The sequence below is a fragment of the Sander lucioperca genome, chromosome 5 (genome assembly GCF_008315115.2).
Source record: "Sander lucioperca isolate FBNREF2018 chromosome 5, SLUC_FBN_1.2, whole genome shotgun sequence".
Lineage (NCBI taxonomy): Eukaryota > Metazoa > Chordata > Actinopteri > Perciformes > Percidae > Sander > Sander lucioperca.
Window position 1 is genome coordinate 12,302,573 of NC_050177.1, and position 27,873 is coordinate 12,330,445.

Genomic DNA, 27,873 nt, shown 5'->3' on the forward strand with positions numbered 1-27,873 from the left:
AAGTTGAACCGATGACACTCAAATTCAGTAAAAAGAAACATTTGCTTGTTTTATTCAGTCAACATGTGCTTTGATACAATTACGCCACAATTTTCTGGAGGAACTTAGACATGATAGAAAACAAGTGCAAAAAAGGACGGACTGGAATGTTATTGGTGAGTTGTTTAAGGAAACAAGCTTGTTTTCTGAATGTAAACATTACTGCATCATATCGGCATGGAAGACCCTAAAAGATTCAACAATCCAGATGCCATTTCTGCATTTCAGCTTTTTCCCAAATAGTGTTGAGATGTCTGGAAACAGCATAATTTGAATATAGAGAAAAAAACAGAAACAAAGCTATGAATAATGTAGGGATGTTTAGAAAATGTAACTGAAATGTTTCCACAGGCTGATTACAGTATAGTTTGTTTTTGTGTTCTAAGCCCTACAGCTATGAAATAAGCATTGAAAATATGACTCCTAAAAACTATATGAATGTTGCCAGGCTGCAGCTGCACTCAAGTAGAATAGTTAAGTTCAGCTCTAAATCCAAATGCTTGTGATTCTTTTTTCCCCCGACAGTGTACACTTTTATAATACACACAAACAACATTTATACTTAATAAGATATGCGCTCCAGTCACAGGTGGGTAGGAATGGATTCATAATTCAAGTTAAACAAGATAAACATAATTAAGGACCTCTTGCAACTCCATTTAGCTTTACAAGTTCAGAGCTGTCAAATAAAACACAAACAGACGTAAATATACAAAAACAGACTTAAAAAAAATAGATCACAGGTTTGAAATAGTTGGTTAAAAAAAAGATATGTATACAAAATGTATGAGACACAAACGTACTTCAGTCTGTGATGCTTTGGACAGTCACATGCATGTGCATATGATGTAATCCCTAATTGTTTTATAAAAAGTCCCAAAAGCATAACATTTAAAAGTGAAACAAGATACACAGGTTGGATTTTTCCCATTTTTGCAGTTTCAACACTGCAACACCTACAGTACATTTACATATGTTACTGGCTACATAATTAGCTACTATATATCTCAATGACCGCTACACCTCTACTGGTCATTTTTTAACCTGGTAATGCTAAGCATCAAATTCTTGCTGCACAAAGGAAGCCTTGGGTACAGCTTGTCCATTCTGTATTCATTACAGAACCAAAGGACTACATTAGAACAAAATCAGGTAAAATGCCCATCCATAGTTCACTCACTTTCATGTCCAGAAAAAAATTCAAAAGAGATGCACAAACTGGGCGAAGAGCTGATGTTTGGTCCATTGGTCAACTCTGCTTTGCTGTATTCCTGAGATTTTCTTTTTCTATTACTGATGATGGAACAGCAAATATCCAACAGTCCATTTAAGTCCAGTCTCTTTCACTTAGCTGCTCGATTGTCCATCATGTCTGAAAATAAAGACACAACACAACGCCCTGTCTGTTTATTAGAGCAATGATGGATATATCGATTTTTATTTTGATCAAACCAACAAAAATATATAAACATTACAAGTGCCTAGCACAAGTTATCAATTACCCCTGATCCAGGCCAGTATACTACGGGTCACGGCACCTGAACATTTCAGTCACAGATCGGATCTAACTATGTTGCAGCACTACTAATGATAAAATCTGTAATCTCATTTATATATTTTACAGGCACCAGTGGCAACACTAAGCACTCTGCTGTGGGCAGTGGGTACGGAAGCAGTTCTGCACCAGCTTTGATTTTACATGGCTTGTATTAACTTTATAGATAAGACTGCCAGCAGATGCCATTTTTTCCCAGCTAGGCAGCTTAGAAGATATCCATGTGGCGAGTTTGCATTTTCAACATCCTTCCCGTAGAGAATTGGAGATTGTGCCTAGATGAGGGCTAGTTACTAATATGATGTCATCAAATAGTTTATTTAATCTGAACAGCAGGCAAAAAAAAAGTGTGACTGAGAAAATAACATCTTCGCATTTATAAAGCTCATAGACTATCTAAAACATGGACGTAGTCTCCGTGACATCACCCATAGGTTTCTGAAGAGCCAAAACAAAGCTCAGAGTTGGCAACTCCGGCCGCTTAAAAAAATAATTATACCTGCTAAACATCAACATGTTCTCTTTGTCACTGTGAGCATGTTAGCACGCTGACGCTAGCCTTTAGCTCAAAGCACCGCTGTGCCTAAATATAGCCTTACAGAGCCACAGGCACGGCTGTAGATGTGAAATGATTTATCAATAATCGAAATTATGGCCAATTGTCATTTCACAAGAGAAGACTAACTTATCATTTTAGCTTGGGTATTTATTTATTTCTCGCATTCCCAGACCTATCTCCACAGTGCTGTATCAGCGCTGAAGTATAGTCTGGCTACACCATCTGTCTATCCTGGGATGGGGAAAAAAACGCTCTGGCTTGTTTGTATTTTTTTAAACCAATTACAACCATCCTGGGCGGCTGCCTTTGCAAAATAGATAGCGGAAAGAGAGGGACATCCAGGCTTTATCCCAGCAATGTACATCCGGTTTATGTTTATGGTAATCCATCATTATTCAATCTATTAGATGGTGTTTAGAATAGAATGCCTTTTATTGTCACTATACACATGTACAATGAGATTAAAAGCAACTCCTTTCCCAGTGCCAACATATATGTAAAAAATATAACAACATGAAATAAAATAAGTAGTGGGGTAAGGTGCACAATTGAGACACTAAATACATATGAAAAAATAAGTATGGTTTTATGTACAGTGTGATATGCAGTGTGGGTAATTGCACATTATTTGAATATTGCCCAATAGTGGTGATCATATTCAATGAGTAATAGATATTGGACAATGAGAGTACTGCTATTTGTATATGGATGTTTATATGCATGTCTGCAGTTTATTACCTTGCAGTGTCTGATGGACCTCATTTGGCAAGTCATCCAGTTCCTTCACACTTTTCCACAGTTGGTTTGCTGTGGCCTCTCCCGGCCGCCTTCTGCTCTTCCACTCTACCAGCATCTTCAGCTTCTGCATGGTCACATCTTTCTCTGTTGCCTGGATTTCATCCAGCTCCCTGGACGTCAAGTCTAGAAAGATAGCCACCTGCTTCCACTCCTTCCCCAGCCGCCTGGCCACCTGCAGTAGCTGCTTCTCTGACATGTCCTGGCCCTGAGTCATCATTGTTTTCCCTCCATCTGGGAAAAGATGCACAGGTACTGTATTTCAGTATAATTTTTGAGGTTCTTCTTAAATCAGTAGTAAGTAAAAAAAATAAAAAGAAAAGACGTGGAAATTCACCTGACTCATCCTGCCATCGAGGCCTTTTACAGGTTGTTTCTTCTTCTGAGGGGCTGCTGCTCCTCTGTCTGCCTATGAGAGAGATATGGAGAAGCTGTAGAAGCTGAAAGCATGTTGTGATGGAAAAATCGAATCGGATTAAAAACAAGAAGCTTACTGTTCGTCCTTTTCCTTGGCTTCTTTTCAGTGTTATCCACACAGTCACCTGAGAGTACAGTAAAAAAGATAGTCATCATCACTCTGGAGTGGAAACCAAATTTCACTCATGCAAACAAACTCTATAACAGAAACAAAAACATGCGGAGACCAGTAAACACTTTTTGGCTTATTTGCAGATAAAATCTATATTTCCGGTTATCGTCTCACACAAAAAAATGTGTGAAAAAAACGGACTTTTCAAACTAATATAGATTTTTTTTTCACCCTCAAATCATCAAAAGTGTTCAGTGGAGACTAAATGCACTGGTACCTTCTCTGATGGTGGCAGACCATACAGTCTCCTCAGTGTTAATCTCTACGAGAGACAGTTTAAAGGGAGGAGGCTGCTCAAAGAATGCTTCGAAGTAGCCTTTCATCTTAGTCACCGCAAGAGTGAATTTCAAATCCTGCACAGAGACACAATTTTATTGGGAAACCAATGCATATACTTATGCTTATATACATTTTTTTTTTTTTTTTTTTAATACACAAGTTGCAACGATTGTACATGAGCAGACACAAATGCATATGCAAAGAGACACACCTGAGGTTTGATCTCTCCCTCTGGCTCGCTCAGGAGACGATACATCCCCTCATCCAGTTTACATGTGGGAGGCTTCTCTATCTTTTTGTAGCGGTTTTTGTAGCACCGTACCTGCTTGCCTATATCCTGGTTTACATAGGGACAGCAGGAAGACAAGACAAAGCACAACACAAGTCACTTCCTTGCAGTAGGGTGAGCATGCTGATTACATTCAATAAAACACATTTTCCATAGTCGGAGTGGAAAAACTGAAGGCGTCTCCGAAGCTATATTAATAATTGTAGTTAATATATTTCAAGGAACTGTGCGGGTTACAATAAATGAAGTATGGTTATTCACCAGCTGCGTCCTCCCAAACACACATGTTCACACATAACCACAAACCCACTTCCTGAGTGACCTCAGCAGCAGTACAGCGTTGACTGAGCAATATTGCCATTTAGCTGTCAGAACTACGTGATGCACTTACAGTAATACACACACCAGTGGCATCGATACCATTCCATTTCCAATACATTCCACTGACCTTTATCACAATTACTGTAAAATATATCAGAGGGTGTACTATTCTGGTTTACTCCGGCATCAATACTGTACTGCTTATTTATCTACTGTATACTATTCTTGCAATCCTCTTAATCATAGATCCCATTTTCAGCATTATTATTATTTACACTGTTGGTATAGTATATTGTAGTATACACAGTTTTACATATTCATATATTTATACAATGGTGGAATGTAACTAAGTACATTTACTCAAGTACAGTACCTAAGTACAAATTTGAGGTACTTGTACTTTACTTGAGTCGGTTACATTAATCTGATATCTTAAGTTACTAGTTACTTTACGAATTAATATTTTTGCACACAAAACACATGTAGTTTATAAAATACGATGTGTTATTATAAATTAAACCACCCAACAGTATATAGGCCTACAAGTACAGCTGAAATAGTTAGACGATTATACACTACGTTGATTGACAGAACTGTTTGGATCATTTCATCTTTCTGCATTGAGTACTTTTACTTTAATTACATTTTCCTGATCATACTTACATACTTTTACTTAAAGCTACATTGTGTAAGAATTTCTCCTATCTAGCGGTGAAATTGTATATGACAACCAACTAAATATTACTTTCTAGCCCTTCCTCCTACGGTCGCCGAACCCAAAATTAGCTCTTAGGATCTCCATCGTTTACACGCAGCTGTTCTAGCACTCCAATATTACCTTTGTTCTTGTTGCTTTGCCTGTCGTGTTGTCGTTTTAATTCTCTTTTTCACTTCCCTGGTGAGTAATCTCCTCCTGGCATTCGTCACAGTGCCAATAGGTGTAAGAGGGCGACATGCAGAGGCATGTCCCTCTTTGGCTGATGTACTTTAAAGATGGAGGTGCTACATGGCGGCCGTCATTCAAGCGTGTCGCTCCTATATATTCTGAATGATTCTGAATGTCAGATTCTACGCTTATGAGAATACTTTGATTAGTTGGTGGAAGTAATTACACATGAATGAGTTCATATTTGTGAAAGAACAAAGGTTTTTTTGCTAAGAATCAACTAAAAAAATTACACAATGTAGGTTTAAGTAAGATTTTCAATGCAGGACTTCTACTTGTAATATAGTACTTTTACAGTGTGGTATTAGTACTTTTACTTAAGTAAAAAATCTGAATACTTCTACCACTGTATTTATATATACTGTATATTTTCTAGAATGGGAGCAACTGTAAAGTAACCCAATTACCCCCAGGGGATCAATAAAGTATTTCTGATTATGATAATATCAGAGATTCAATGATTATTTGAACCAGATGCAGACACTTCTGCTTTTCAACAAGACAATCTGGTACATCATAGTATTTTTGCATTGCACTGTATAACCTCATCACAACAAAAGGTCTTTGCTTCAATGTATTACACAAACCGGGAAATCTCATGTCTACTGTATAAAGTCTTACATCATCTAACCGTTACAAAAATTATGAACAAGAAGTGAAAGTTAAGTTTAGGCTCTGAATCTGTTTTAATTCTTCCACACACAATTTCATAGGTAAGGCATTTTGCTGGAGTTTTATTCAGTAAGTAAGATTGAAAGTCACGATTGAAAAATGTAGGGGACTAAAGTGATGGTTTTTTTTTTGGTTTTTTATTTATTTATTTTTCCCTTTGAATCTCACGCGTCATAGGGGGAAAATTCCTAAATGAAAACACAAAATGCGCAGAGTCACGAGAAGGTTTGTCACACTGACAAACAAAACTTGGCTCATTCAATGTGGATCTTCAACAGTTTTATTTCCATAGGTGTAAGACATGGTAATGTGAAATATATTACGGTCTCTTAAGAAGGTAGGCATAAGATGTGCATTTAATACAGGTGTATATGTATTTATTCTGCCATTCAGACCATAATCTTGTGTGCACTGTATCCAGTGTTGTAACTGCAGTATTTCATCACAATACACGAACAGATAGAGAAATATCCTGAGTAGACAGATGGTGGAAGCAACTTTCAAGAAAACCAAAGTTCTTTTGTAAAAGATTTCCTGCAACTACGGGAGGTTTTGGAGAAATCTGACCACATTTCCAAAACAGCTGTCATGTTTTTCTCAGTTTTAAAAATGCAAGTAAAGACTAATGACCAGACAGTGTTGTACTTGTTAAGTAAGGATTAGGAAAACTGTCAATCGTCTATTGTAGAGAAGAAATTAATTCAGTTCCACATACAGTATTTACCGACGCGTACCTTGATGTCGGATGCACTGTTGGTGGCCAAGTAGACGTGGAAGCTGTAGTTGTTGTTGTCACTGCCCAGCTGCTTGTAGACCAGGACCACCCCATGGCGCTCTACAGACTGGCTCGTCTGAATGATGGGACCCACGGGTGACAGGGACGTCACATTCCACTTAACGTGGCTACCTGAGTGGTCCACTGTCGGCTCGATGAGTGGACGGTTGTCCTTTATGTGCAGGACACTGAATTTCATCTCCTTTTCTGGATCTGTGTGACAATAGTAGGGAAAGAGATGTTTTTTTGTTTCCCCTAGAGCAGCTTTAAATCATAGATAAAAGATTATGATACTCTCTAAAATTAACTATTTTCTGTAAAGCCTTTAGATGGGTCATAATTATTAAAGAATTGCACCTTTACTTTCATGACAGCTATCAACTAAATTAAACCTTGAGGCGACATCTTTGTTGGAAATATTTGATGTTCATTACATTGCCTTATGGGCCACGGACTCCCCACAGGAAGCCAAGATACTAAATTATGAATTAGGCTGTATATTGAACATAGAAGAACGAGACAGCCCTGATATTCATTCTCACCGGCAAGGCAGACGGAGTGAGGGAACTGGATGGATGTGAGGACAGACGCATCCTTATTGACTGTGTCCACGTTAAAGATTGGTCCAGCAAATTTCCAGGAGTCCCGGAGGAATGCACCAAACTTGGACCAGGACAAGACTGAGTACCGCACGAGGACCCGCTCCGATGCTTCAAACACCAGGCCGGTGACCGAACACTCGTATGTGCCCTCTCCTTCCAGCTGCACCCTAGAACGCACCCACAGTCTGAGTGATGCTGTGCATACAGAATCAATATAAATGTGCACAGACCAGATCAGTGGCAGAGACAGTCGTACTCACTGTAATCGTCCCTTAGAGATCCTCTTGGGGGTAACAAGCTCAGTGCCATGGCTCTGTCAAACAAATCATGTGTTTATTTCTTTGGACAATTGTAACACAGTAAAAACAAAACATCTTTTCAACCATAGATGGATATGTGCACAAGAAGAAGGCCAATATCAGAAAAATTATGCTCTGGTTCCTGAGCTCACCTGCTGGATGGCTTTGCATTTTTCACAGCATAATTTGAAGGGCCTTTCATCTGTCAGGGCGTATGACAAAAAACGGAATGTTATTTACACGTGACGTGACACTACCTCCAGAACATTCGCTGTGCTGTCACGATTCTGTTCTGTTACGATCTGCTTACCTTTCCCATTTGAAACCTCTACTACAGGTCCAGGGACTGAATCTAGAGAAATAATTAAAGTCCAATATTATTACATGTATAATTATATGAAAATCATATGTCAGAGGCTGAAAGCTTGCGTTAAGCCTTTAGCAGCTACCCTAGACAAACTTCTCCAAATGAGCGAGGGTGGAGCACGCTCAATTGAATTCTGTGTTCCAAAAAAGCCAGCAGAGTCCGACATTTTGTGGAGTAATTATGTAGTATGGCTGCCATTAAGATGCGGTTGCGGCTAGGGCCCGCTGACTTACCACTAAAGCCATGGCAACTATGACAACAAGCCGACATGGCTGGATGTAAACAACATACAACACAGTTTTAAAAAGCAGACCAGTTGCTTAGTCTGCAAAGGCAGGTACTGATATTTTGTAGATGTTGTTTCGCACCATTTTTAGACCCCTCTGCATGGGCCTCTTCATCGTCTGCAAAGAACATAAAGGAGATCAACTTAGAGTTCAACACCATTTGTTCTTTATCTTGTTAAATCCTTGAGCCACAAAGGTTTTCTAGGATGTTGGTTCTTACCTTCCTCTCCTCCGTCCTTCTCAGCACAGCCTTCTGGTGAAAGAAAGAGAGTGAGAAACAGAGAAACTAAAAAAACTAACTTAAAACAAAGACTGGAAACGGGGAAACTAGCCTGACTCTGTCCAAGGGTAACAAAAACCAACACTTCTAAAGCTCAAAAATAACGCGTTATTTCTTGTTTGGTCCTGAAGCCTCCCATGGTTGTCTGGTGACCTTTAGGTGATGACAAGACTCCAGGAAGTCACTATTCCCAGGCCAAAAAAAATGTTTTTTGTACAGATTAAACAAATGAGATATAACATGTTAAATGTTGAGCTTTAGAGGTACTGGAAGGTCTTTTTTTTCTACCCCTGGACAGAACCAGGCTAGCTGGCTGAGCTAAGCTAACCATCTGCTGGCTGTCACTTCATATTTAAACGTACAGATATGAGAATGGTATCAGCGCACTTTACAAAATCAAGAGCAGTTCAAAGTGCGTGTCTCACCAGAATCCTCATCCTCCTCTTCCTCCTCTGAGCTGTCCTCAGCAGATGTTCCTGTGTTCTCTGTTTGATGAATCAATACAAAAAGTTGCACTGAATTTCCAATGAATGATGAGTAACAGGGATGCATGCCAGAAAGGTTAGATGTTACTTTGTATATAGAAAAAAAAAGGAATTAAATGTCAGAACAAATGTAGTTTTCTGGAGATGACTAAGTTTGTGTACAAGTTGTGGAAAGAACAAACGAGTGAAACTGTTGTTGTGTGATATTTGTGCTCACCTGAACTGCTGCTGTCACTTTCTGTCAGGTTATCTGTAACAAATTGTAACGTAATTGTTTTGAGGTTAGTGCCCTTTGGTCTGGAAAAAAACGACGCAATAATGTCAAAATGTAATAACAATTATTAGTCATTGCTATTACTACATCATTATTCATATTTGTTCTTAACCATATCATCATCATCATCATCATCATCATCCTCCTCCTCTTTATAGGAACTTCACCACTTAGCATCATCAACCCACTTCTGTAGTTATTATATTGCCCGGCAGTAAATGCATGACCAACTTTAGGTTTTAGGAATAGTAACCAGGAAACATAACTCTGCAGTAAAAAAAAAAAACAGTGTCTAATAATATGTAATGCTTGTAGCTTTCACTAATCATTTTCAACTAACCAATCTATTACTGTATGGGGGGGAGCATATGCGTTATAAATATTCTGCTTCTCTACTTTCTCATGGATTAAAGCCTATTTAACAGAGAAAACCACATGCCATGTTGCTAAACTCAACACTCACACTGTCTGACACTCCCAATGTCAGAAAAAGAGTAGAAATGTAGGAACAGAGTTTTCAATTTTGTCACTGGGGCTTATCCCTCAACAGGTGCAGCCCCAGTGATCTACCTTTAGTTTACTTCTGTGTTTGTGCACTTCTTGTTTTCATCCATATTAGTCATCAAAAAAGCCCTAGCATGTCTGACTTAGACCACCATCTTTGACATTTTCATGATTCCTGAGCAGCTGAACTGTGGCACCCTGTGAAGAACCCTGCGATAAGTGCTATGCATTACCAATTCTGGCACATTTATACAGATGGGTCCAGAGGAGCTGCTGCTGCTGCTGCTTTCTTCCCAGCAGCAGTGAATGTCCGTGGACCGGGCCATCTGGCTGAGTGCCTGGCCGCCTAATGGATGAGAACCATCCTCTCTGGCCCACAGAGTTGTATCTTAGACTAATAAGCAGATGCTGCCATATCGCTGCTCCACTCGCAGCACCTGCCTCATCAATCTCTCTCTTCTACTCCGCTCGATCTGTCTGCTTCACCTCTCTCTGCACTCTCCCTTTTCCATTTCTCTCTCCTTGTCCTCATATGCCTCCTCTGGCCAATCTCTTTCTCTGCTGCTGCCTCATCTGAGCCAGCAGGCATCCCTCTTCACCCTGGCATGGCCGCTTCCCTTCATCAGACAGACAAACAAGGTGGAGATAAACACCCGCACAGATACACACATGCAAGTGCAAACACAACACACACTTGTTTACAACGTCAAAGGTTTGGATCGTTTCATGGGTCTTGCCTGCCATCTGCTGGTCTAGAGAAATAGCAAAACCAAGGGCATGAAAAGGTTGATGTGTGGTGTACAGACATGAGCGATCCACAAGAAATGCAGTTTCCTGGTCGGTGTCATTATAAAATTCTGTGTTTTCACTATCTGTTATATTCATAAAGACACGGGGGGGCACCAACATAGTTCTGAGCACCACAGCAATCTCTCATGTTACCTTACATGAACATGATCCCAATGAGTTCCACACAGTTTGGGAAATTTGGAGAAAAAAAATACAGCACTCATATTGGATCTGTAATGCATATTGGCAGCACCTTGAGTTGATGTATTGCAATCGGAATCAGGAGAGAAAAAAGTCAGATTGCTGCATTCCTAATCATCACCAGTTGCATGTCTAGTGTTATTTATTTTTGTTGGCCATTTATTATTTAATTTGAAAATTATTTAAGGTCTGAAAAGGTAAAAACTCACAAGCAAATAAAACAAATGTTAGAGGAAAGTCTGAAAAAAAGGAATATAATTTTGTGTACTGGTGTGCAGTGTTACAAATAGCAAATGCACAACTGAGGACCAAGCCACTGTCTGACCCTATACGCATAAATATTGCTGCCCTTCAAGGCAAATGATATTGAAATCAGGGAGGCCAAACAGCGAGATGAGAAAAAGGTGGCAAGGGAAAAAGAAAGAAAGGAAAACAAAAGTAGTGACGAATAATTTATGGGGATGCACACCTTTTAAATATTAAACAAAGGAGCCACAGGAGAGACATAGCACAATCACTATAAAAGAAAAACAACACAGACACATGTCGCTCTATGGGTCTCTGTGATAAAGTGAAACGAGAAAGGGAACAGTGAGGGGGAGGGAAAGAATGAAAATGGGCTGATGTTTACCTTTGTTTTCAGGTGCAGGGATATCTCCATCTCTGTAGGGCAGAGGAGAAAACATTCAGACCACTTTAAATTACACTCATGTCAGGGACGTCTGAGAGGTGTGATGACAATTACGGGAGGATTTAGATGTTGAAAGTGAAGGCTCTTAAAACCGTGCAGCTGCAGGCTCTCGTAGTACACCACTTCTGCTTTCGGTCAGGAACACACGCAGTCAAATGAATAAGAAAAACAGGAAATGGGTACATGCTGACACACAAGCTGACTGCATGTTCATTTTTCACACATCCAACACCAACCCATCCCGTCGAATGATAGATTCACCTTTCCACCCAAACTCCTAGTCCGAGCCACTTTCAGGGCAGTGTTGATGGTACAGGAAACCAGCCATGGAAAGATACTGGCTGGGTACTTTTTGCCATTAAACAAAACTGGTCTGGACACTTTTTCTGCTTTCATAACTCAGACACAGCAGTGGGGCTGGACGATTCATATTCAATGTAATCCTTTATTTACTTTCAGTGGTATTTTATTGTGATGATATGATCATATGGTGTATCATTTCACAACATTTTGGTGTCTCAATCACTAATTCCAAACACATTGTAAACTAAAATGAGTCATTAAAAATTTGTTTTACACAACAAAGCATGTAATTGCATGTGTTGCATGTCATTTGTCATACATCTGCCATATTGTTCCATCTGTATAAGAAAAGATTCTTATCAATACCATGCCATTAATTTCAACCATATCGACCAGCCCTGCACAGCAGACGTCATACCAGTTCCTCGACTTTTTTCAGGAAGGTAGTATATCAATCAAACAATGAGCCAACTTTAAGTGCAATGGTTCAAATGATGTTGTTGTCTAGCAGATGACTGGTGCAACCTGTTGACGCAGCCTGGGCTTCAACAAGAGGCAACACGCCTGAGATCCGACAGGGGGAAAAGACAGAGAGCCAACCCCACAAGAAGAACGAGTTCACCACCAGCAGGCATGAAAAATTAGGTCATATCCCGCCCCATCTTTTCCTGTTTCGCTCCCTCGGTTGTATAAATACAGAACTGTGTGATCAAAGGCAAAATGATTTATCAGGAAATTAAGATTATTAAACCTGACCAAATGGTGGTCTTTTATTTGGAGTCTGTTAATCCTGATAAGGCACTGTGGTTTCCTTTGTTTTCAAACATCTGTCCAGGAAACACTCTTTTCTCGTCCTCACGGTCAACTCGTTCTCTCTGCCAGCTCATTAGTTGCCATGGTAGTCATCTCTTCCTTTGAGCAAAGTGTGCCGTTTCGTGGCTCAAACGTTTTCAGGCCATAAATAAACTCTCTGCACGAGTTCTCAGACTTTCTCCGCTCTCGCTTGTTTCTATCTTCCTCCCACAAAATATGATAACAGAATCATCTGTGAGGGCGTTGTTCTGTATCTGGCTGGAAGATAAAAGCCACAACTTTTACACACTTTCTACAACTTCCCATAAACACAATGAAGAGACAGGGTCTGTGTGTAGATAAGCAACTGCCAGTTGGCCTGTATCTACAACAACAAAAGCTGTGCTACTTTCAGTTGTTAATATTATACCTCACTGCTTTCACTATGATTGTTATAGTGGGTCATAAACATCACAAAGGCTAATTTTGTCTTGCTACTGCGTCCCAAACAAAGTCACCTTTAAATTAGCCTACTCATATGTCCCTCATGGACATTTCATTCTAATTTTAAAGTTTTTTAGTGCAATGTTTACGTTGTTAAACTAGGGACAATGTCAGGTCAATGATACCCTAGCAACAACAACAGTAACATTCACAGAGGACAATGAGTCATCAGTATCATCTCACCTGTGGTTCACAATACAACTGATAGTAAATATTGTAACTATTAGAGAAATATGAGGTATGAATCATTAAAAAATTAAAAACAACAACAACCATGGCCTTGCATGTTGGTAAAAACGTGCGTGTGATACATGGCGCGTGTGTTTCATTGCAACATCAACCACAATTAAAAACTGCAAGCAGAAAGTTATATTTGAGTGCATGTTTGTAGTCCATTGTGTGTTGAGCTTACATTGACATCAACACTTATGGTTATTGTTCTCTCCTATAATATTGATATAAGGGTTTTGGTAGTTTATTAACCTACATTTGGTATATAACTTTATCAAATAATGACTTTATATCTTCATCTCTTGTTCTCAAACGTCTCTCCAGACAGCATGTTACACTGTTGTCACTGAGTCATCACAATGTAACAACACAGCAGCGTGCAGCGAAGAGAACAACACCAACAAAGAGATCACGACTCTCTCGTGCTTCCTCTCCGTATCTACGTTCAGTTAGACGTGTCTATAACGAGGAAGCATTCATTGTACATGTGTTTCTTGTACTTAAAAAGGCGTTCGCACAAACACATGAGCCCATAACCGACAGCAACAAAAGACACCACACTGACTTCCTGTGTTGACGCGACGCGCGGTTTTAGCGCTGCATCCTCTGCAGGCATCATGTTTTCTGAACTGTACACGATGAAACACAATCATGTAACGTTAAAAGCCAGAGGTCAACACTTGTCTGTTAAGCAACAAAACGTCTTACCCGTCCTCCAGGTGACAAGCCGCTCCGCAGCTCGCCATCTCCGCCACCATCCTGTAACCAAACCCTGTTATACTTTCTGTTGTTCCACAGCGTGCAGCGGCTGCGCATAAAAGCACCTGAAAGGCAATATGATCCTATCATCGGCTATCAGTGTCTCGTTAAAGCGCTAGGCAGTAATTGGCGCAAGAATGGTCATCGGAGCCCTCGTGGCTGAACTACTTCTTTTCACTTGTCCCTTTGGGTGCAGCATCCCTTCAGCAAAACAAAACAAAGTATGGGTTATAACCAAAAAAAGGCGCTCATAGCTTCCTAAAAACCAAAAAGAAAACAGCCGTGTTGCATTGAGATGTGGATGTACTTTGTTTCCTCTTCTAAACACTGTTTGTGTGCACGCAAAAATTCAACATAAATCTTCACATCATGCTATTCATAACTGCGCCGTTCACAGCAAAAGGCGCAGCTTTTAGGATCAGCGGTGCTGCGCAGTTGCAGCGCGCAGTGCATGAAAGCGCACAAATGAACGCCACATGTGGGCGGGGTGCAGCATCCCGCCTTTAGCATGGCCTTTGTAAAGTCATGTTGATGATTTACAGCCGGGCTTTTGCCACTATTTTTTTTTATATCAGAGCTCCCAAAAATGAAATAGGAGGTCGAGTTGATAAGGAGATGTTTGCTGTTACACATAATACAAGACTGAAATCAGCTGCATGTCTGGCCAAGTTGTTTGTGGAATGATAACAGAGAATAAAGTGAAATCAATTAACACTTTAGGCTCCATATAATTACATTTTTGCAAATTCTTTCACACAGCCAAAGGATTCTTCTATCCCAGTAAAGTACAGAGAAACTAGGCAGAGAACTGAAAAATAACACTTACGTCTGCATTCATCTGAGAAATATTTGGTTAGTTGCACATTTTCTCCCACACATAAAAGGAGCAGCCAGCACTACACAGTGCAACTAGGTCACTTTGAGCGGGAAAACATGCACATCAGTGTGCAGCTGCATTACCCAGAAGACACCAGCAGATGTCACATCAGACTACAAAACAAGTACAACCCATGCAAAACCATGCCTCCCCATACTGTCTTTGCACCAGAAGACACATTCAAACTAGATTCATGTATTTGACACAAGGACTGATCAATGTCAACATAGTACATAGTTAAAAAAGGAATCAAAGTGACCATCCAGTGGCATAAGCTCACTGTCCATCAGAGAGAGCAATAGAGAGAAGAAAGGTAGGGTAGGCTCTGTGAGCATCTGAGATGTCCAGTGGGACGAATGAGTGAAGGATCAAGGGCTTTCCTATTGATCTTCCACTTATTGATCTTTTCCCCTCTCTCCATCCGCCCATCCAACTTTCACAAAGGGATGTGTTGTCTGCAGCAGGGAGGGGGAGAGAGAGAGATGCCACAGACTAACAGGGACATTATCCAAGTCTTAGAGTCTAAAGGGAGAGATCAGCTCCTCGGTGCAAGAAGAGACAGCACCACATCAGACTCAGTGGCGTGACGCTCCCCCCAATACCTCAGGAAATTAGAGGAGATATGCGAGGGAAGTGGAGGAGAGGGGGAAAAGAGAAGAGGACGGGGAAGGTCAGGAGGAGAGGAGTTGGGGTGAGAGGAGAGATAGGGAGAGCCAAGATTAGCTCGGAATAGAAGAAGGTTGCGGGGTGGGAATGTTGTTTTTTGTGTGTATTGAATATATGTACATTTTAAAATTCAATAAAAAGAACTATGAAAGAAGAATAGAAGAAGAAGAGAAGGTGTCATTCAAATCACTTAAAGTATGAAATTATCAGAGCTGGAGACTTAGGACTTGGGATCGTCATCCTTGAGACTTGGTTGCCTGAAGATTCGACTTGACCTGAGACAAAGAGCTGAGACTTGACCTCAGATCAATAAATATTTAACAGGTCTAAAACTACAGCCACACTAGCTGCTCTGTGATGCTGTACAGAGGCACAGCGGTGCTTTGAGCTTAGTTTACTGTGTTGACCTTTTACTCAAAACGACAAACGTGAACGTCATGGCGGCACTAGAGGAAAAGTCAGGAGATCATCTAAGTAATTTAGATCCATCCTATGGGAACCATGAATGTCTGTACAACATTGTATGCCAATACATCCTGTAGATACATCCTGTAGATTTTTACTACTGTTTAACTTATTTTACTATTTATTTTATTTTATTTTAACGTTATTAATACATACTGTGTGTATATGTTTATACTTATATTGTTTATATTCTTTTTATCCTTCTTATATTTGTATGTGTGACATGCTCCAACAACACCATGACAAATTCCTCGTATGTGCAACGTACTTGGCAATAAAGCCCTTTCTGATTCTGATTCTGATTCTGATAGATGTTAAGATATTTCACTGGATGAGTGACAACACTGAGCTGCCGGTGACGCTATAGGAAAACTCATGAGATCACCAAAATCAAGATTTATCCTCTGGTAATCATGAATGCCTGTACAAAATTTAATCTGAAAACTTCAGTCAGACTCAGGACCAAAGTAGTGGACTTACTGACCGGCGACTGGCTAGGTAGTGTGGCTAAAAATTCCGTGCTGTTGTGCATTTCACTCACATAGAGATGCTTTGGTTCAATACTTGCAACTGGACATTTAACACTGTTTCCACTTTTTTGTAATTAGCATGCTAAGCATTGATAGACTGGAAAGACTTGCTTATTGACTTGCAAGTAAAGTTTCATAGACTTGAGATTTTACTTAGACTCAAGACTTTACTACCCTGGAAATTATATATATATATATATATATATATATATATATATATATATATATATATATAAAAAGTTGAATCGAGGTATATTTTTGAAAAAACAGGTATTGGGAAAGAAAGGTCTTAATCAAAAGAAAAAACTACATAATCTTTCCCTCTACTGTGGCTCACTCGTTCATTGTGTGTGTGTGTGTGTGTGTGTGTGTGTGTGTGTGTGTGTGTGTGTGTGTGTGTGTGTGTGTGTGTGTGTGTGTGTGTGTGTGTGTGTGTGTGTGTGTGTGTGTGTGAGGCTTAATATGAGCCCTCATTGTGCAGACTCATTATCCATCAGATAGACACACTCAAAACAACACACAAAAAGACACTGTCACTCACATTTAAGGACACTCAGTCAGGCCATAACCTAGTCTGTGCTCAAACATTCCCTTTATAACATACATGTATCCACACACACATATGCACAAAAGGTGTCCACTTACTCTGGAGATGAGGAACTCCATATCCTTTCAATTTCAATGGGCCATTTTGCCATCCGTTATCACTGGAAAGATCCAGAGTAACAAAAGAGTTGTGGCTGCTGCTACCCTGCATAAAGAAGGCAACCTCATTCAAGCTCGTACAACAGCGTTTAACGCATTGGCCTAAGAGTTGGCAGTTCTCTAAAATTCTTTCCTGTGTAATCTATAGGATAAAACTTCCTATATGGAAGCACAACAGCACAAAAACAGAGCAGTGTTGTACTCGGGAACAGGGTTTTAAATCAACAAGGAAAAATGTTTCGTAAAGTGTAATTTTTTTTAATAACAGACAACTCTTGGACTTGGATTCAAACGCCAGTGATTGAACTTTCCCCTAACCCCCTTTCCCTTTGATGTCATGTTCATTATCCAAGGCCTATATTTATTGCTCTTTATTTTTATTTGTATACATTGTATTGTTTTTCAGCAGTCGCCGCTTTTTGCCATTGCCATCGTCTGTTTTTTTCCACTAGGGTTGAGATTTAGTTTTATGAGTCCCTTGTTTTTTTTTTTCATCTCACCCACACAGTTTACACTTCTTTTGTTCTCTATTTTCAGTGTGCTGTGTTTTAGATGAGAAGCTAAGCCTCCCCTTTAAACCCCTCTGTGTTTGTCCCATTTCTCAAAATGTGCTACAATTGCAACAGCTTTCTTCGGTTTCTGAAAAGCTGTTTGACATTATGCCCTTTTATTTCAACTGTTGATATGGAAAATTCATTTTCAATTCAATCATTTGTGAGATCAAAGAACAATAGTCTATAAGCAGGGATATTTACATGCTTTGCCCGGGGGCCACATTGGCAAAATGACCAATGGCCAGTTAGCTTAGCTTGGACCTCCTTTTTTTGATAAACAAGCTCTATTTTGATGCTTTTATTTGCGCTCTGGCACATATTTTCATTCAAAGTACAATTCAATTTATTTTCATTGTGAATTAGAAAATGTTTGGCAGGCCACCTGGTACTCTATTGTTGCCAAATTTGACCCACGGGCTGTAAGTTGAGTATTACTGGTCTACAGCCATGCTAGAAACTCTGTAAGGCTTTACTTTGGCAAAATGGTGCTTTGCACTAAATGCTAAGTTGAGCATGCTTACATGCCCACAATGACAATGCTAACATGCTGATGTTTAGCAGTATAATGTTTACCATTATCTTAGTTTAGTGTGTTAGCATGGTAACATTTTCTTATTAGCACTAAAAACAAAGAACAACCGAGGCAGATGGGAATGTCTGAAAGTTTTTCAGGTTCATAATTCTGGTCACAATCAATTTTGACCTCATGATGGTGCTAGACTAAAAGTCAAGAGGATCACTAAAGTTATTACAAATTATCCCAAAGGGGGACATGAATGTCTGAGCTAAATTTCATGGCAATACATCCAACAATTGTAGAGACATTTCACGCAAAACCACATGCAAATGTCAGTCTCATGGTTGCACTACTGTATAGGAAATGACAGGGATGCAACAAAGTCAGTAGGATGTATCCTCTGGGAATCATGAATGCCTGTACAAAATGTCATGGTAATCCATCTGATAGACATTTAAAGGTCCATTGTTTTTTTGAGCAATGTTACAATTATTGAGTTACATATTGAAATACAAGTTGCCATTTATTTTGTAGCTGCATTGTTATGTTGCGTGGACAAATGTACATAATTACTTCATATTTGGTATTGGCATGCACTATTTGATCTTGACTTGATCCCTGGCATCTTGACTACAATTTAAAGTAGAGGATTTATGGATTTGTTTGAGCAATCTGTCTTTGTACAATATAAGTTTATAATGACGGCCAACCAAAAGGCCTTACCTGGCCTTGGCCTGACCTACCAAAGGGTGCATGGAGTTGAAGTAACACTATAGTGGTTAGATTTACTTTTGTGCAGAGATTGTGGTGTGTGTTCTTTGTGAAAGACATTAGAGTTTGTCCCAAAAACATCTGCATCATGTGGAAACTGTGTGTTTTCTGAAATGTTAGGCACATCTGTCCTTGATGTTGTTAGTGTTTGACACCTACACAGTCTTACTAAGAAGGTCTTGGGACTCTTTCACAGTTCCCACTTTCACCAGAAGGGATTGGCTTTAATTGTTGTGCATTTTCACATATTAACAAATTTCCTGTCTCTGGACATCCATGAAACTGGATGGATGGAAGAAACAGAGGAATGGAGGCAATAATTTAGGCAAAAAGGGGGATAAAGAGATTAGTTTAGTGTCTGCATGGTCTTTGGGGAACTTGGATGTGAGTTTCTGAGTTGACCACCCCTCTCCCTTTCTTCCCTCACATCAGTTTACACCCTCCCATCTTTTACACAATCCCTCCACTTATTGCTTTATATTATACTAAGCCTGTCAGCATTTCTGTGTGATGTATGTTGTGTCATGGCCTCTTTCTTTTTTTTTATCTTTCCCGCTTTGCTGCTTCCTTATTTCAGAGCCCTCAGGGAACTCTGTGCATTCAGGGGCCACAGAAGGACGAGTCATGGGATGTGATGTGGGCGTTTGCTAGGAGGGATGTAACTCAAGGCCGTAGCCTAGTCACCTTCTGAGACGCAGACCCTCCCTCCTTTAAGAGTGACTCAGCACAGTAGTGTGGAGGCAGGGGGTCAAAAATCCCCTGCCCTCCGCCTCTATTTAAAACATGTGGGAATGGGAAAACTTGATCCTATATTTAACCTCCAGGTGTATGTCTGCATTGTGTGTGTGTGTGTGTGTGTGTGTGTGTGTGTGTGTGTGTGTGTGTGTGTAATGTATGAGTGTGAGTCCCAGTAACTGAGTCATCAGCAGCTGTGTAGACGGGTTACCTTTGTTCTTGGGGGTTGGTTGGGGGCTTTTAGCAGTCCAGGAAAAGCTGTGTGTATGCCCCCTAATGCTCCACACTTACCTCCCTAGATCTGTGTGAAATGCAAAGAATTAAATCCTGAGAAAAGAGGCAAGAGAATAAAAAGTATCCCTAGAATTGAGAACGCACACTGTAAATCTCCATCCTGCGCTGTCAGCTACACCATTTTGCTGTTAAGTTTAACACAACAGAAAACCAGCTCCCCTCTTTATGAATGGTAAAACATCCTATCTTAATTAAAAGCTAACTAATACATAATTTCTTACACAGCGTTACATTAGTCAGGTTTAAGATCTTGGGTTGGTTATGGCTGTGGCAGTTTGGGGGACAGTATATTCCCAAAAGGTAAAAAGACAGTGGTTGATATCTATATAAATCTTTCCTGGCAACATGATGTTCCAATTCGAACATAAAGCAACAATGCTGAGTCAAATCACTTAGTGCTATACTATACCATCAAACCTAAATGATAGCAGCGTATTATGGCATAGGGCAGCCTTATACAGTTATTCACTATGAAGTCAAAAAGCCCAGCTCAGCACAAACCTCCCTACTCATCAGATTTATTAAGAGCACTGAGAGTGATTCCCCTGAGACAGACAAGCGATTTTACCCTCTCTCTCTTCTGTTAAGGATTTTTTGGCCTCTTAGAGCAGATTTTCTCCTCAGAGGAAGTCGGGATTCTGATTCTTCTCCAAGCCAAAAGCTACACGCTGGGAGAACAAGCTACATAAAGGTAAGAAGCGAACGCTTTCTTACAATCATATTTGCCAGAACTGACCACATCCACACGCTTGCTCAGTTGAGTTCTGAGGAAAAGCACAAAGTTTACACTACGCAGTGTTTTAAATGAAGTCTGTCCCGTGACCTGTGTCACCCTTCTTGCTTCCATATGCCATGTCCCTCTCAAATCGTTGCAAAAAAAGGAAAAAGGGCTTGAAACTTTACAAAGACACCCACACAAACAAACTAAAACACAAATCTAGTTGCCCAATACTCTCAATAAACACACACACACACACACACAATCCCATACACTTAAAAACCTCTGAGCCAGCAGAGCGATAAGATTAGAGGAAGTACGTGGGTGTGAAATAGCTGTGGTGTGGGACTTTCTGGATTCACACAATCTACACTGACTGCAGGCCCTGCTTTTTATTAGAGTTCAAGCTGATGGGAATACACAGACGCTGATGACACCCACACACGTATCCTGCGATTCTGGGCTAAGAACTCCACAGATACAGTATTTATACAAAAACACACACACACACAAAAATTGAACAAGCCGAGCCAGTACTTTCATGCATTTATCCCCCATGCAAATTCAGTCATAACTATTCTTATATATATGCTTACACAACAGATCAGATGAATGTATGGACACACTGTGATAGGTTACTACATGCGTTGAAAGAAGCTACAGAGGCTGAACTTGGTTTAAGGGCAGCAACCCTGAGGTTGTGACTTCTGCTCTGGTGCAAACAAAGACAAAAACCCAGAACCATCAGTGGGTCCATTAACAAAGCCCGAGGCTTGACAAGGCATTCTTTGTTTCATAATTAATGCAAACGCGATAACCGTGACATTGACAGTTGGGCAGTTCGTACATCAACGTCTCTGACACATGAAAATGAACGCTGCCATTCATCATTGCACAGGGCTAATGGATCCCATAAGACTGAATTATTAAGCACAACACAAAAGACCTTTGTACCAGATTAATGGAAGCATACAGCACAGCACATTTATTACAGTGCTATAGTATAGTCAGTGTGTAATCGCGGCATTGTTAGCCATACAGGAGGCTGCAGCTTCAAATGATTGTGTCAGTGTGTCAGTTAACCCAACAGAAGCAAACTTGCCTTTTAACCCAGTCCTCCTTTTTTATCTACATCTGTCTACCAGCATCTACGTTTCTGCTTGTGACCATTAAGTAAGGCCTATTTTCACCTGGTTAGGGTCACCCTGGACTCACAAGTCACATGACTGAAACTCCACTTTCTGTAAATATACTATGCATTATGAGAAAAAAAGAATGCTTGTTTTTTTGTTTCCTAAGCGCTGCAGTTGGTCTCCAATTAGTTTGATGTGTTTGCTGAAAGCTGCTCCTAGATGGACGGAGAACAGAAAAGAGATGAGTAAAGAGATCAAGAGAGTATTCAATTAATCGTACTCACACAAGAGCTTTGTGGTGGATTTCAGCGAAAGAGGGGAAAAGAGGCAGGATGTGGTGGGATAGAAACAGAATGAGGAGGAGAAATAGTCAGAGAAAGAAGACAAGGAAAAGGAAGGGAGTATATTTAGATATATTGTTGATCAGTAAAAAAAATAAAAATGGAAAGATTATTGAATGTTATGTGCTTTCATTTACACTTTCAGTTGTCTTCAGGATGAATAAAGTGCTTTGTTATCTCAATGTTATATTATCTTCATAGTTGATTACATGAGTTTGATTTGGCTGTGATTAAAAAGCCAAATGGTCTCACGTTTTCTTCTATACTGTGAATATAGCAGCATTTTTCTACTTCCCAGACACTGTAGAGTAGAAGCTGTGATTAAAAATAGCAGTTGTTCCCTATACATGTCAATAAGAGCCCACTGAGCAGCAGAATAGCAGAAGTGCTGGGAAAGCCCTCAAAACAAAGGAACTGAAAAGGTTTCTCTCAGAGCCGCTGTCCACAGGCTATTGATTGTGTATTTGTTTATTTGGTTAGAAGGGTGCCTTGAGATCACATTTCCCTAATTGAGGCAGATTACAGAAAGAAATACGATGCTGCATGAATTAGGTTGCATGATGTTACCCTTCTACTGAATTTCACGTCATAATGCTCCGGTAATTCAATTTGGTGTATTGTGCATTAGGCCTTGTTTAGAAAAGAAAGGAATACAGGCTATTAGTGACAAAGAGTAACATGAAGACAGGAGGGGGTGAAATGTTCCTGCCATTTAAAAGGATTCCCTGCGTGATTTACACCATGAGGACTTGACAAAAGACTGTTGAGGCCATATCTCATTACTATGATCCCCTTTATATGAAATATAGTAACAAGCTGAAGTCTGTGAAGACACTTAGGACATTTTTAGATCCAATAAGGACATTAGGCCTTTAAAGTGACCTTGGTCGAACCTATACAACCACTGTAGAATAGTATTCATGCAGACTGGTGTAATTAATATTCGTACTTGTAGAACATCTTACTGAGCCGTCTGTCATTCTTGGAAGTTATCCAAAGAGACATCTTTAGTGTAAATTAACACATTGGGCGAGGAGACTATCGTTTAAACTGGAGATTAAGTTTTATGGTTATGTTCTTTAATACTGAAGACACATGGTCGTCTAGGGTGATGCTGGACTAATGTGAATCCAGACACTCTTCTAATAGGGGGCCATTACAACCACACCGCAAGGACTATTCATTTTTTATGAGAGGGGTAGATCTGTTGGCGCCTTATATCAAGGCCAGTCACCTATACTGGTTACATCTGGAAACCGTGTTCATGCAGGATTCAGTACAGGGTGCAAGTTTAAACCATGGTTTTTGGGAGATGATAGATCATGAAGTGGAGTTTCGGGATTTGCAGGGATTCTTGAGTAGATTTAGTCAAGTACTGTACTTAATTACAGTACAAAATATTGTCAACTTTGGATTGAGATGCAAATATACTTTTTACTCCACTACTGTACATGTATTTAACAGCTTTAGTTAGTAAGGCTACTTTACAGATTACAATTTCACATAGGATGATCTTAATATGAGGCACTGTTAGCCTACAGATTTAACTACCAACCAGAAGATAAAATAATTATTAGCTCCACTTCAACTATAACAGCGAAATGCTACTCACATCACACATCAGTAATTATAATCTAATAATATATTGTATATTTTAACACTCACATTAACTATTTCCCTGCACTATGAGAACTTTACTTAAAGTTAATTTTGCTAATAGTATTTACTTGTATTTAGATTACATTTTCAGGACGTTTGCTTGTAATTAAGTAGGCCTATTTCTATAGTGCAGTGTTGCTGCTTTTATGTAGCTAAAGGATGTCAATACCAGTGCAGAATAGTGACTATAAGGATTTCTCATTCTCCCATCTGTGGTTGTCACCCCTCCTTAATGTATAGGATTCTCTACTAAATCTTACACTAAATAACATAGCCTAAATCATGGAGCTCTGCAGCAAACATTACATTTATCTGAGAGAGGGGGTTGTTGCTATGGAATAGTTGGGCTCGCAAGTCTCTTGGGCAGGAAAGTTCAGGTAAGGTTGAATGTAAATGATGGGGACCTTATTTGTGGCATGCACCGATATTAGGACTTGTAATGACTTCACGTAATAATGATGTAAGATTATTCAGGATCCTCATCACAGGCACTGCTGTTGCTCCACTCCTATCGCCCATATCCTACTACAGCAGGCAGGTCGTCCTCAGCGGGGGGGCACCTGCTGTCCCGCTCCGCGCTGCAGTGGCTGTGAGATGAGAGGAGCAGTACATGATTCGTGCACAGCTGGAAAGAAAGGCAGACCTGTAACACCTGTACGCACTTTTAGTATTACAACGTTACACATCGCACGCACGAGAGACGCAACACGCGCATTACCTTCCATCAGGGAGATCCAGAAATGATGCCCCGTCTGCCGGGCGGCGACAGGACAACGTGCGGGACCACCAGCACCTTTTTGTCGGCATGTCTGGTCTCCGCTTGCCATGCCCTCCGGAACTGCGGGGAGGTCCAGTGCGGCGATGGCCACCAGTGCTGTCCGCCCATCGTCACCCTGAACGGCAGTGCCAGCACCACAGTGCGCTGCTGCAAGCTCCCCATCCACATATTCTTCGACAACGTAGGCTGGTTTACGCGGAAGCTGTCGGGCATCCTGATCCTGTTACTGCTTTTTGCCATGGGCTACTTCATCCAGCGGATCATCTGCCCGCGGCCCCGACGGAACCCGCACAATGACCGCAGCGAGGAGCCCTCCCTCTTTCACGGCCACGCATCGGCGTCCCAGGACTCCCTGCTGGACCGGTACCCCGAGTACAGCCTCAGGGAATTCGCCTCTCCGAACCTGCCAGCATACGACGAAGTAAAATATTTGCCCACGTATGAGGAAAGCATGCAGGAGATGCACAGAGACCGGTCCGATGATAACTTGCTGTCGGAAAACGAGAGCGGCGGTCAGGGCAGGGTGAGAGCCGCGGGACCGAGAGCCGGAGACCAGAGACTGGATGTCCTGGAGGTGTCAGGACCGCAACACAGCCCAAGGACATCTCGGAACTCTGTCTGAGATTGGACAAAGCTACGGAGACAATATAGCATTCTTATTTTAATATAATCAGGGTAATTATCTTGCGGAGATATAAACTCAAGTGCAATTCTAATCCTGAATGTTAAGAATAAAAGAGGAGGCTGAGAAAATGTACGTGTTTTGTAAGATTATGGAGGATTACTCGCCTTTTGTATGCAAATGACCGCTTGGAGATTATGAAGAAAGCGAAGGCGGCTGAAATTGACGCTCTTTGTGAGAGGGACAGCTAATTTGGCTCCGGTACAATCGCATTAAGTTTTACTTCAGCACCTCAATCTTAAGTGGCACCGTGAGACAGTTTTTCTTCTGTCAAATTCTCGTCCTTTCTTAGTCTTGATGCTAAATATTCTGCTGGACCTGAAAGACCTGCTTTTCTTTTATTAAGTCTTTATTAAATTTGCATCCAAAAGGAAGAATATTTAGTTGTTTTTCCCTCAGTAACCTGAAATATGGTCCGAAAGAGGGATGAAGGGATGAATATCAATTTTAATACTTTCTGCAGCACCATTTTTCATCAGCCAGCTTTAGAGCCAGTTCATTTATATATTATCAGCATGGAAGCAATATTTTGTTCAAAATGACTCACACACACATGCACATATAGCCTACACACTTCAGTGGGGGGCTGACAGATGAGCATTTTATCTAAGACCTGAGCCATGTCTCATATGTCTACTGCAAAAGCTGAAGCCACAGCAGACAAGTGCAATTTACAAAAAAAAAAAAAAAAAGCTCTGATCCTGGGAGCCTTACTGCCAGAGGCTACATGTAGGCCTGTCAGCGTCTGCTAGGTTCTGAATTCTGTAAAAACAATGGCAATATTACAGCTGCCATACTGATATGGCGTAAGCAAAGACACAAAGTTGTGTTTGATGATAGCATGTCATGCCAGATCACAACTGCTGCCTCAAGCAGAACTAACACTGTACAGCTCCAACCAAGCACATGAGACAAAAGACAAAGGGACATCTACAGGAAACAGGGGTGACACAGAGACAGGAGGCAGTCTTTCTTTGTTCTGGCAGAGTGGTCTGAGAATATCTTCAGATCGACTTGTATGTTGACCTCAAGTGTGTAACTGTCCCCTGCTAATTTGCATATCTGACTAATGAGACAGGTAGTGTCTTTTTTTCCGAAAACCAAGCTAACACCACACACACTTCATTACATCAGGCTTAATGGCTTGTTTACCTGGATTAAAGCTAAACATGTATTTGCCATTAACTGTCCATTAAAATGCCTAATTATGTTATAATATTGAAAAAGCTCATTTGTCAGTGTCACTTTGCTTTGACATTATCCAGGCGTGTGGTAAACAGTCACACTTGCCATATCATATCTCCAGCCCAGACTTGAAGTAATGTGAGCACATCATTAGTCCCAGGGCAAAAGAGAAGACAAGTACATTTCAAAGAGAATTTTGTTATTGCCAAGCTTTTTCACAATTAAGTGATTTATCATTGGTTTACAAAATTCCATAGAAAAGTGAAAAATGTCCAGCATGAGTTCCCAGTCTTCAAATTGCTTGTTTTGTCTGACCAACAGTCAAAAACACCATCATAGAATGCTCAGAAAACTCGCAAATATCCACATTTAAGAGACTGGAAGAAATTGCTTTTTTTTAAACAATTTTGTTTAAAAAATACTTTAAGGATAAATGGTCTACATCAATTATATAAAAATTGCCAATTCATTTTCTCTAACCTCCATTCATCAAACAAATATATCTACCCACAGCAAACAAATACAGAAATGTATGCACCCAGTGACCCTCACCTAATTGAATCAACTCAAATATCTGCCATCAGAAAGACTAACGCATTATATTAAAGCACTCTAATTCACCACAATAAGTACAACAATTCTGTCAGGTATAGCTATTAAAAAAATGGAAGAAGTTGCTGCTGAAGCATCTGTATCTGCTAACTTAGACTTCACAATTAGAGACCTTGAGCTCCTCTAATGCTCCCGACAATAAAAGTCTGAGAGTGATTGTGGTGGCGTGTGTAATCCAATACTGCCAGACCATGACGGCAGAGCCAATAGTTCACACTGATGGCTTTCCATCTATCAGTTTGCACTTAAAAGCATAACATCCATGTTAAAAACCCACTGATGGTACTGCTGAGATGGAGTATGTGACCCTAAGATTCATGAAGCCGTATAAAATGTTGTGTTTCACTCTGTCCTTTATAGTCATTGCAGTTCATTGTGAACCCGCTCCTACAGTATATCTAAGCTGTAACAGTGGGTTTAGGAGCACACTGGGCATAATCAGTCACCTACAGTTCCCAGCATGA

General features: G+C 40.3%; 2 protein-coding genes across 3 annotated transcripts; one reads left to right on the top strand and one right to left on the bottom strand.

Moving 5' to 3' along the window:
* Positions 1-23: 23 nt before the first annotated feature.
* On the bottom strand, positions 24-14,600 carry si:dkeyp-97b10.3. 2 transcript variants are annotated; one of them, XM_031301057.2, is made up of 17 exons: positions 14,137-14,600; positions 11,539-11,570; positions 9,357-9,389; positions 9,080-9,139; positions 8,595-8,624; positions 8,456-8,491; positions 8,031-8,072; positions 7,873-7,922; positions 7,682-7,734; positions 7,362-7,588; positions 6,779-7,032; positions 4,028-4,153; positions 3,755-3,890; positions 3,443-3,490; positions 3,286-3,357; positions 2,892-3,182; positions 24-1,411 (listed from the first exon to the last, which is right to left on the bottom strand). In XM_031301057.2, exons 1-17 carry the CDS (start codon positions 14,184-14,186, stop codon positions 1,383-1,385), a joined length of 1,569 nt encoding a protein of 522 aa, XP_031156917.1. In that variant the 5' UTR covers positions 14,187-14,600; the 3' UTR covers positions 24-1,382. The 2 variants fall into 2 exon arrangements, with proteins under 2 accessions (XP_031156917.1, XP_031156916.1); XM_031301056.2 differs by having other exon boundaries at positions 8,595-8,627.
* A 9,758-nt stretch (positions 14,601-24,358) lies between these two features.
* On the top strand, positions 24,359-27,226 carry LOC116050845 (uncharacterized membrane protein C3orf80 homolog). Its single transcript, XM_031301070.2, has one exon. The coding sequence runs from the start codon at positions 24,893-24,895 to the stop codon at positions 25,550-25,552; it is 660 nt and encodes a 219-aa protein (XP_031156930.1). The 5' UTR covers positions 24,359-24,892; the 3' UTR covers positions 25,553-27,226.
* Positions 27,227-27,873: the final 647 nt, after the last annotated feature.

What these genes read in the sequence shown, in the direction of transcription:
- si:dkeyp-97b10.3 (XM_031301056.2), bottom strand. Translation starts at nt 14,186, where the DNA reads ATGGTGGCGGAGATGGCGAGCTGCGGAGCGGCTTGTCACCTGGAGGAC. An exon ending in TGCAGAGGGGTCTAAAAATG is followed by an intron (nt 8,073 to 8,455) that starts GTGCGAAACAAC and finishes TTATTTCTCTAG; the next exon opens with ATTCAGTCCCTGGACCTGTA. An exon ending in TCGATGGCAGGATGAGTCAG is followed by an intron (nt 3,183 to 3,285) that starts GTGAATTTCCAC and finishes ATCTTTTCCCAG; the next exon opens with ATGGAGGGAAAACAATGATG.
- LOC116050845 (XM_031301070.2), top strand. Translation starts at nt 24,893, where the DNA reads ATGATGCCCCGTCTGCCGGGCGGCGACAGGACAACGTGCGGGACCACC.